Source organism: Manacus vitellinus, unplaced genomic scaffold (genome assembly GCF_001715985.3).
Source record: "Manacus vitellinus isolate BGI_N305 unplaced genomic scaffold, ASM171598v3 scaffold_52_pilon, whole genome shotgun sequence".
Lineage (NCBI taxonomy): Eukaryota > Metazoa > Chordata > Aves > Passeriformes > Pipridae > Manacus > Manacus vitellinus.
The window spans coordinates 2,693,413-2,703,635 of NW_021940628.1; the positions used below are offsets into that span (position 1 = coordinate 2,693,413).

The following is a 10,223-nucleotide window of genomic DNA, read 5'->3' on the forward strand; positions in this document are numbered from 1 at the left end:
GCCGGGGCAGATTCTGCCCTTCCCAYTGCCAGGAAGGGTCCCATCTCTCATGCCCACAGCCCATGGGCTGGGCTGCCTCCTGGGAGGGTTATTTCTGGCTGGGCCAGGCCTTTTTCCCCAGGCTCTTTGGTCTGAGGGACAAGGCAATTCAATATCTGCAAGAGCACATTTGGCAAAGAGGCTCCACAATTAATCTCCCCCCCTTTCAACACTCTCTGTTCTCGGCTCGCAGGCGCTGCCTCCTCCCAGCCTGGCTCCGAGCACTTTCTGGAACTGATGTTCCCCTTCCATTGCAGTTCCTCCCTGCTGGAATGGGGACCAGGCCACCAGCACCCATGGCAAGGCTTGCCTTGGATTTCAGGGACCACTGTCCCTTGGAGGACAGGGCTTTGGAGCATCCCTGGTGTGCCTCCACGTTTTCCTTTTCCCAAATTCCTCATTTATCTCCTTCTGACTCATGGGCTTTTACAGTTCTGGCAGCTTCTCAAAACACACACTGAGGAGTTTAGGGGACAAAACCAAGCAGCTGGGAGAAGCCTAAGGACAAAACACATCCCAAATTCCCACCTTTGTAACCAAACAAAGCTTGGTTTGCAGAGGTTTTTAAAGAGGGTGGTTGGGCAGTGTCAGCCTGGCTGTGCACCTTCCTCCTCCAGCTAATCCATTCTTTTCTTTTCCCTCCCCAGGAGCAGGTTGAGGAGCTGGAAGACAGGCTGAAGGAGCTGAAGAACGGGGTCCAGCTCCAGCAGCGCAAGAACCAGGAGCTGGAGGAGCTGAGGACGAGCCTCCACAAGGAGCTCTCCATCTACAAGTGCGTTTGTGTCTCATCCCTGCGGCGCAGAGGGGTTGGGAAGAGGAGGAGGATGGTGGGGAAGAGTCTGGGGACACACAGCTGTGGGACACCACGGGCTTCTGCTCCTGGTTCCTGGGGCCACGGCTGGTGTGTGACCCAGGGGCCTGGTGGGGCAGCACAGCAGGAATTCCAGCCCCTTTGCCAAACAGCAAATAGGGATTTGCTGGAAATTCCTGCACGCAGAGGAGTGGAGTTGCTTCCCAAGAAGCAGGTGTGGCAACTTAAGTGGTGGTTTCCTCAGGAATATGTGGAAAGGAGCTGAGGTTTAGGTTTGGGAAGGTGATGTGGATGCTCTCCAATGGGAGAGAACTGTCCTCTGCTCATAAAACTCTATGGCTGGGATTTTCCAAAGCTCCAGAAAACACCCTGGAGTTTGTGGACTGTTTTACTCACCAAGCCTGGAGCTGTTCTGTTACTCCAGTCCCAGCTGTGCACACTCTTAACCATTTTCCGTGACCTCACTGCTCCTTTAGCATTCCTTTTTCCCCTTCTCCCTCCAAACCTCCTCACAGGATATCCCCTGCCCCAAATAGCTTTTATCCAGGTAAGACTTCAGCATGGCAAGCACAGGGAAGAGATCTCTCAGCCTGTGTTCTCACCAGATGTATTCAGATCCCACCACCACCCTGTGTCTGCCCTGTGGGGTTCTCCTAAATCACAGACCAACATTTAATCCCGTGGACTCTCTTTTAACTCCTGGAATCTACAAACTGCCCTTCCTGGAAGGGACAGCACCCGAGGCTTCTCCAGTGTCAGGACACCTTCAATGAGGTCTCACATTGGCTCCAGGGAGCTCAGAGTTAAGTGCAGCTCCGAGCTGCCTCTTCCTGTAGCTCACACCAGAAATGACATTCCCATCTGTCAAATCCTGTTTGCCAAAGGGCTCTGGAAGGGCTGGGCCAGGCCCACACCCCCCCAAAACCACGCACTCACCGAGCCTCCTGAAGTGCTTCCCAATTTCTTTTCTTCCATACTGTAAAAAGAATGCTTTCCAGAAATAGCACCCTTTTTTCCTCCAGCCAGAATATTTATGTAAATATTCCATAGCCTAAGTTTCCTTTCTCCCTTTACAGGAGCTGCCTGGAAATCTATGGACACCTTTGCAAATCGGAGGAAAAGGCAGACCAGGACTGTTAGAACTATGGAATTTTCCTCTTTGCAGCAAAAACAATGGACAGAGGATCTACAAGGGATGTCTCCTCGTGCTGCTTATCCTGCCTGAAGCACAGCTGCTGCCTGGAGTCAGGAATACCAGACAGTCCTTTCCCTGGGTGTGTTTCTCCAGGTGCTGCTGCTGCTGCTGCTCATGTAGTAAAACTGCTTTTCCACAGAGGAGCAGAGCAAACAATCCTTGCACTGAACAATGGACACGGATGAGGAATAACAGATTTATGTTTTGCTGTGTTTGGGAAAACGTATCTTGCCTTGTCCCATAGATGGATTGTTTAAACCTGCACTGAAAGTTCTGGGGGGGTGGGGGTGTTGACTTTTAAAAGTTTACATGCAAGAGAAGCTTCATCCTTTGAACAGGATTTTCTTTTGTATTTCAAGGGTCTCTGCTGTACTGGGATGTGCCCCACAGAAACGAGGTGGTGGGTAAGAGGTTTTCACTTTATATCAAGTCTCACACTGAAAATAAAGGTCAGAGTTTAAGGAGCCTTTTCATTCCCAAAGCTGCGCCTCCAAATCCCGAGTCTGTGTGTCCAACCTGGGTGTTTGTACCAGACTATTCATGCTGCAGATTAACAAAAACAGCTCTGTGGCAGGGGCTGAAGGCAGAGCCAGAAGGCAGACAGGCTTGAGGGGGAAGGAACAGCTCAGGGCTTTTGTGGCTGCTTGGGGATTTTAAGTGCTCATTGACTCATTCCACAAAGAAAACAGCAAAAAAAAAAAAATCTATCCCAGCACCCAGTCTCATGGGATACACAGAGGTGGAGACCACACCCTTCCTACCCCTGCTCCCTGAACAGGTCAACCTTACCCTGACAGAGCAGAAAAGGCAGGAAGAAAAGAGCACAGAACTCCCCAAAACTCCACGGCCTTTACGTAGAAAAACTTTATTCCAACTGAAGGACTTACACGCAATTAGTCATGAGGAGATGGAGAGTAACAGGCTGCTGGTGGCACGGGACACCCAAGTGGAAGACGTGCAGGAACCAGTGGTCAAGGACTAACTCCTAAAAAAAGCAGTTCATCCACGTTGAATCTGCTCCACACCAGCTGCCAACGCTGCTCAGGGCACCGGGCAGGGCCGTCCGCTGGCACAAACATACACCTTTTACAACTTGGGGGTCCCAAGTCTTAAAAACCATTTCACAGAAAGGAAAGAAACATCATGTGAAAAAACACAGCTCGAGAAACACACAATAGAGCAAAAAAAAAAAAACATGGGGGGTGTGTGTGTGAAGGATGCTCTGCAGGAATAGCTAAAGAATCTGAACCGCTGTGGGCCAGCAGGTGGGAGAGAAGGGAGAGGGAGGGAGGAATGGAAAGCTCAGAATTGCCAGGAGAGACAAGAAAAAAAAAAGAAAAAAAAAACCCCAGAGAAATTTCAGTTCGAGTCAGAACTTGCAAGTGTGTTTTGCATCTGCAAAGGCAGAAAAATCCACAAGGTACAGATAACTAAAGGAATTCCAAGGCCTCTGAGTTGCACTGAGGAGGCCAGGACCTTCCACACCATTTCTGAGCTGCCAGTGGATTAACACTTGTATCATCCCTATTGGCTCAAGCCCACTGGGCAGCTCTGCCAATTCAACTTTTGTTTAAATTAGGAAAAAGCCCGTGGCTGGAGCAAGGAAAGAAACCAAACCCAAGCTTGCTGTGTGATGAAAGGCAGCCAAAAGGGGACAGCCAGCCTGACACAAGAGGTTGCTGCAGGAATTCTCATCGAGGGGCTACAGCACAGACCTGGCTGAGGGGGCTGAGCCCTTTTTTGGGGGGTGGGTACTCGCTGTCTGGGTGAAAAAGCCTGTGATGGGATCTACAGGTGGATGGCTGAACACAAAGCCTACGTGTGTCTCAAAACCAGTGTTAAGTCGATATCGGGGTTGAGAGGGAAGAGAAGGAAAAAAAAAAGACTAAAAAGAGGAAAAGGTTGTCATCTAGGATCCTTGACCTTCTGGATCCACGCTTCCTTCGGGATCTTCATCGTTATAGATGTTCTCAGCCTGCAAGACAGGGGTGGAGGGATTGAGGAAGCACTTCCCACTGCTCTGGACAGGATTCCACCCCCTCAAAAAGCTCTGGCAGCTTTTAATCTGCAGATATGTATCACCCAAGATCATTTAACACCAAAGCAGCAACACAAATGACCTTTTCCATAAGAGCCACATCTTCAAAACATTTCCCAAGTTTCCTCTAAATTGTTTTAGCTTAGGAGTCTGCCTTGTCAAAGCAGAGGCCACTGCAAGGCTTACTTCAGTCAACACTTTTTGTATGTATTCAGTAGATCCTCTACTTAGCTGCACCTTCCAAAAGAACTACATGGAAAGCTGCCAGGAACAAAATCTACAGGTAAATAAAAAAAAAAAAATAGGATTATGGTCTTCTCAAAGGTCAAGATTGTTTTCCAAAACTTTCAACAGCTGGGAATGCAGGAGCAGCAAACTATTCCCATTCTCCATCCTCAGGAGGGCATTTGTATCATTTACAAAGATTTTATTCCTCAGGACAGTAACTAACAGAAACCTCAGTTTCATTGTTGGTTCTCACACACTGTTTTCCTTCAAGCATAGAAGGGAAAAATTTTCTTCTGCACCAGCACTTCCTTATTTTATTTATTTTTTTTTAAATACAAAACAGCTTCTGAGTATTTGGAAACCATTGTTCTGACCAAAGCTAAAGGGGGTTTCACTGTCCCTTTGAGATTTCAGCAATGCTACAAAATGAGCAACTCTGAGAGCTGCAAATAAAAGCAGGAATGCTGAAATCCTGGCATTTCAACACCATCTCTCACCTGCCACTTCCTGCACTCTCCCAAGCAACTCACCATTTGCCAGACTTGCATGATATTGTCTTCTGATACAGAACAAATGACCCAGGGCTCGTTGGGATTCCAGGAGAAATCAGATATCTTTGCAGTATGACCACCATGAATAAACTAGGATTGGGGAATCAAAAAGGGGAGTGGTTACAAATCTACCCTTGTACGAGTGAGCAACTGGTCCAAGTAATTAATGAGCTTGAAATGACTCACCAACAGCTCTGGGGGCCCATCCTCAGCATCTTCAGGGGATTGCTCTTCTCCAATTTTACTGCAAAAAAAAAAGGAGAAAAAAAGAAAAGGTGGGGGTTGGTTTGTTTTTTAAGGTGTGATGCAATTAATGAACAACATTTTGTGGGGACAATGTGAGTAATTTGGGATTTACCTCAAGTCCCAGACATTTAGCCTGCGGTCCGTGCCACTGGAGGCCAGTATAGTTTCATTATGGGGAGACCACTGAACCTGCAGACAAGGATGAATTTGGAAATTAAGTTTTAAGAAGCTGTAACGTGACACTGACAACAAACACCACTTCATTTTGTGTCCTGAAAGCTCTGTGAGAATTCAAACTGACAATAACCCGGAATAAAAACACCCCCAACTGAGAACCCTGAGCACAGGAGGCAGTTTGTGAACATCCACACACCAAAAAGGTGCCACCTGGAACCTTTCCTCCAACAAAGCCCACGTGTTCCCAAGTGCAAACAGCTCCCAAGGGTATTGGCTGCTCCTTATCTCAGGAAGGATTATTGCACAAGGCTAACCCAGGGATTCCTTCAGCAGTAGGAGCAGTTCTCACATGAAAACAAATCACTGTAAGTTGAGCTTAGCTGCCCAAAAGCTCACATTTACCACTCCTGCTGGAGATAAAGCTCTCCAAAAACACACCACCTAATAGGATCAGAGGATTAGGAAAGAACTCAGAATTCTGCACTTCAGGATTCCGTGTGTAGTTTTATTTAGACATAACTACGGGCTGAACTAATAATCCTCCCACCAAAAAGAAATCTCTGCATATTTTCCCCTCTGATTAAGGCACGAGCTGGAGATGGAAATATTGTATCTGCTAAGCACGTGCCACCCATGATGTGAACATTCTATATTTACACCAGTAAAATTAGCAGTTGTTTGTTGTCAGAGGATGTTTTGGTGATCCTGTTAACGGGAAGCAGTTAAACCTTCCTCCAGGAGCAGGCTGAGGAGATGGAAACACTGCAGCCATTTCACTGGGGCCTCCTGCTTCAATCTGCTGCCATGAATAATTTAATGGACCCTGCACTGCTACCATTTCATCCTTCTGCTGTGGTTAAAGCTCCAGAGCATTTCTCTGTTTCCAGTCTGGTCTCCTGGACACTCTTATCTGTACTGGAGCTCTGCAGCCCCACAACAATCACCCAGAAAATGATAAGCAGAGGAGAGAAAAGAATGAGTTTTAAAGGGAAAGTATCTCTAATAAAAAGATAGTAGGAAAGACTATTTTTCCAAGTCTATGTGCATAAAAGATAAAGACATTTTGTTATACCTGAAATATTTCATCTTTATGTGATTCAAAGGAGTGCAGTTTCAGTTTTAGGTTCCTCAAGTCCCACAGAGCTACAGTCTGTGAAAAAAATACAAAACCACATTTTGTTGAAGTAACCAACGTGTACATCCACACTTACACATCAGGAACAGGACAAGGATGTTCCAAGCTCGAGGTGGATGTACCTTATCAGCTGATCCTGTGGCCAGGATGAACTCACTGTAAGGGTTGAAGGAAAGGCAGTTGACTTCAGCTGTGTGAGCATCCACGGAATGACTGGGTTTGGAGGTGTTGTTTGACCGAGTGTCCCAGCTGGGAATGAAAAAACACAGAATTGAAACAAAGGTTCCTGTCCCCTTTCACCAAGGGACTAAGCAGCAAATGGGAAAGCACTTGGGTTGTGAAGAGGTTCCCCCACTTACATCATGAGCTTCTGATCGTCAGCAACGGATCCAAAAAGGGATTCATGGAGCAGGTGCCAAGATACATCTTCCACCACTGCTGTGTGGCCTGTGAAGATGGTCTTTGCATCCACCACTTTGCCTTCTTTGGGAACAGCACTGATATCCCACAAGCAGATGGTCTTTGAAACAACAGAAAACTCAAAAAGTTACTTCTCCAGACAGACGACCCTTCACCTCCTCCCCCTCAAACCCAGAACATTCCTGACCTTCCCAGGGCACACAAAGTGCAGGTTGGACCTCAGCTCTATTTGAAGTACTCACATGATCATCAGAGGCACTGAGCAAGTGCCCACTGAGGTTTGGGTTCCAGGACAGCCCATAACCCTCCTTCTGGTGCCCACGAAGACGCAGGTCAGGGTTACACTCTCCAGAAGGATCTGTAACGAGGCAGTGCAAGAACTCCAGTGCCTGGTACCACTTCCAGCACATCCTGGAATATCTGCATTAAGTTTTACTGTGCTTTACTAAACTTTGCTGTGCCTTTTTCAGTAGCCCAGGAGCCACCTCTCCATGCTTTGGCCTGAGTCACCTGGTCCAGCTGGATGGAGGAAGAGCAGCTCATCTGTCACTGCTCCAAAAACTCCTCCTAAACTGCTGGTGGGATATTTTTCTTTCCCTCATCATCTGTAACTGCACTTTTAAAGTAGCAAAGGCACTTCTGATCCTCCCCACAAGTGGCAAAACTATTTACTCTATACTATCTTGATGAGTTTATAGCTTAATATATTCACAGAATATCAAGGGGAACAGCTCAGCTACCCACCAAATAAATCACAGCTTCCAAAAAAACCCAAACACCACACACACAGTGAGGTGACAAAATAACTAGCAAAAGCACAAGGTTTATCTTTCCATGGATACATTTGGAAGCTTCATACAAAATAACCTTACACTAAACACCCACTTCGCCCTAAAACCCCAAATGACAGGCAATCCAGGCAACTTTTTAAGCTCTTTTTCACCACATCAAGCTTTCCTTTGGGAAGGGCTGGCTGGTATGTGAGAACAAAGCAGCACCCACCTGGTTTGGAAGGGTGTTTGGTGTAGTCAAAGACCAGGACATCACTGGATGGAGTCTTGGTGGCAATGATACAGGGGTTCTGTGGCATGTAACGGGCTCTGTTCACTTCTCCCTCGTGGTTTATCTTGATTTCAATCTCAATTTTCCCACTGACTGACCCAAAGCCTCCAAACTCTAGAAATAAGAATTTAGGAGTTGTGAATAATAAGTTTCAGATCAAGACACAAGGATTCAGACTCAACTACTGCTGCCAAGCTCTTACTGCAAAATAGGCAAGTTCTGGTAAAATCAAGTTGCAATTGGGTCTGAAATACAACCTGCTAAAGCTCCCTTATCTTTATACTTAAAAGTCACAGTGACTTAGTATTTCACAAAATTGCAGAGCACAATTCTGGCCAAAAAGAGGGGTTTGGGTTTGTTTTTAAATCGGAGTACGTATTTTTGAGAAATACTAAAATAGAATAGAAACTAAGTATTTATGAGACAATATTGTGCTCATGAATAACTCTTAAGAGGCCCAAAGATCAAAATACTCATTGCACAATCCAGACTTCCTGTAAAAAGAAGGGCAAACATTGGATCATTTAAGGACTTTCACCAGGTGGAAAGACTGATTCAGTCAAGTAAACATGAGAAATGTCTAACTTGTGGCAGTGCTGACACCCACAAAGGTTACAGGAAACATCCAATTCAAGCCTGATATACTGCATAAAACACAACAGAAACCAATTTCTACAATAAAACAGGGGCTGGCACAGCTATCAAGCTGTAAAAGAATATAAGAATATTCTTCTACACGAGTGACTTTCTCATTGGGAGAGTTTATGTAGTGCAAAAGTGACAGTAAAAACACCAATAAGCAGCACTGCATGGAATTCAATGTCAATTCCTGATGAGAAATAGGGAGGGGTGAGGTTTCCCACAGAGCAAAATGCTTTTGCAATAAGCCCCCAACCTTCTGTTTTCATCATTAGATTCTTAAGACATCACATACATTCAAAAACCAGAGTGTTTATCCACAAAGGGGCATATTTGTCACTTAATCTCCCCATTAAGGGGGTAACACAGAAATAAATGGTTCAGTTGAGAAGTAGAAGTGAATCTTGTTGCCTGAACGTTGAGAGAAGGCGTATTTTCTACTGGGAAAGGGAAGGAAAATATGGTTAAAACCCACCCCTTTGGGTCCTTACCTCCTTTCTCACTGTCATAGTGTGAGGCATCAAACTGGGCATCGTCGTTGGGCAGCTGCACACTGGCTATGACCAGGTGATTCTGCTCATCTGAGGTGTGGGTGCCCAGGACTAACCTGTGGATACTGAAATCTTTGCCTTCAGGTCTGCGAGGGGAGAGGAGCAGAGCAGGGGTCACAAACACTGGGCTGATTACGACAATATTTATTCTGCTTTAACTAGAAAACAAAAGGATTCATTTACCTTGTGACATCAGGAAGCCACTGAGCAGTCAAGCTGGGCCACTCCAGGGCGTGGGTCATCACCAAATCATACAAGAAGGGGGTGTTCTTTTTCCATATTTTATACTCCTCGTTGATCACACGTTCTTCCACCGCATCATCAAAGGCTGCTGAAGTGGGTTTTTAAAAAAATACATATAATTAATTAGCCTGTATTTAAAGACACACATCACCATGAGCAGGCAATGGATTAGAGCCAACTACATCACACCCTGGTTTGCTGTTGGATGCTCCACTGGTTCTTAGATAATTAAAAATACCCTGTTGCACACGCTAATCCTTTTATTCTGGATATATGGCTCGGAATTAATATTAACTATGTCAAATTTCATCCCTGCTTGGAGCAACCTGGGCTAGTGGGAGGTGTCCCTGCCCATGGCAAGGGGTGGGACTGGATGGGCTTTAAGTTCCCTTCCAACCCAAACCATTCTGTGGTGGTTCAATGATGATCATGTTGTCAGCAGGAGCACAATAAAATTTTAAAACTCAGGGCACAGGGCACCACGGAGGCAAAACCCAGACGTGTAACAACGTTTAAAAGCAGGACACCCACCAACCGCTGTTAAACAGGCCAGTCTGGGCGCAGCCTTGAACTAGCAGTTCCCAAAAATCCAGTTTTCCAAGGCTCCTTCTGCTGCCTGGTTGTTCTCACACGTTTTTCTCATCCCATCTGCCACCAGCCTCCGCCGCGGGAGGAGGAGAATGGGGGCGGGCAGAGCTGGGGGGGTTCACCCGCGGAACGGGGACACCCCCGCGGAACCGGGGCTGTCCCGTGGAAACGGGAGCACTCCCACGGAAACGGGGGGAACCCCCACGGAACGGGGGCGGGCCCGTGGAACCGGGGCTGTGCCACGAAACGGGAGCAGCCTCACGGTACCGGGGCTCTCCCCCAGGGAACGGGGGTTCCCCC

General features: G+C 46.7%; 2 protein-coding genes across 3 annotated transcripts in view; one reads left to right on the plus strand and one right to left on the minus strand.

Moving 5' to 3' along the window:
* The window catches only part of SYNC (syncoilin, intermediate filament protein), a 5,178-nt gene extending 2,673 nt beyond the window's left edge, over positions 1-2,505 (plus strand). Inside the window, exons 4-5 of the mRNA XM_029963046.1 lie at positions 687-811; positions 1,927-2,505. Coding sequence (XP_029818906.1) covers positions 687-811; positions 1,927-1,990 — 189 coding nt within the window. The 3' untranslated portion in view covers positions 1,991-2,505. The remainder of the gene's footprint in view (positions 1-686; positions 812-1,926) is intronic.
* Positions 2,506-2,891: 386 nt separating this feature from the next.
* On the minus strand, positions 2,892-10,001 carry RBBP4 (RB binding protein 4, chromatin remodeling factor). 2 transcript variants are annotated; one of them, XM_008920585.3, is made up of 12 exons: positions 9,867-10,001; positions 9,276-9,420; positions 9,033-9,178; positions 7,843-8,016; positions 7,083-7,198; positions 6,780-6,940; positions 6,543-6,669; positions 6,358-6,435; positions 5,221-5,297; positions 5,049-5,106; positions 4,842-4,952; positions 2,892-4,020 (listed from the first exon to the last, which is right to left on the minus strand). In XM_008920585.3, exons 2-12 carry the CDS (start codon positions 9,332-9,334, stop codon positions 3,955-3,957), a joined length of 1,173 nt encoding a protein of 390 aa, XP_008918833.1. In that variant the 5' UTR covers positions 9,335-9,420; positions 9,867-10,001; the 3' UTR covers positions 2,892-3,954. The 2 variants fall into 2 exon arrangements, with proteins under 2 accessions (XP_008918833.1, XP_017936871.1); XM_018081382.2 differs by having other exon boundaries at positions 9,276-9,423.
* Positions 10,002-10,223: the final 222 nt, after the last annotated feature.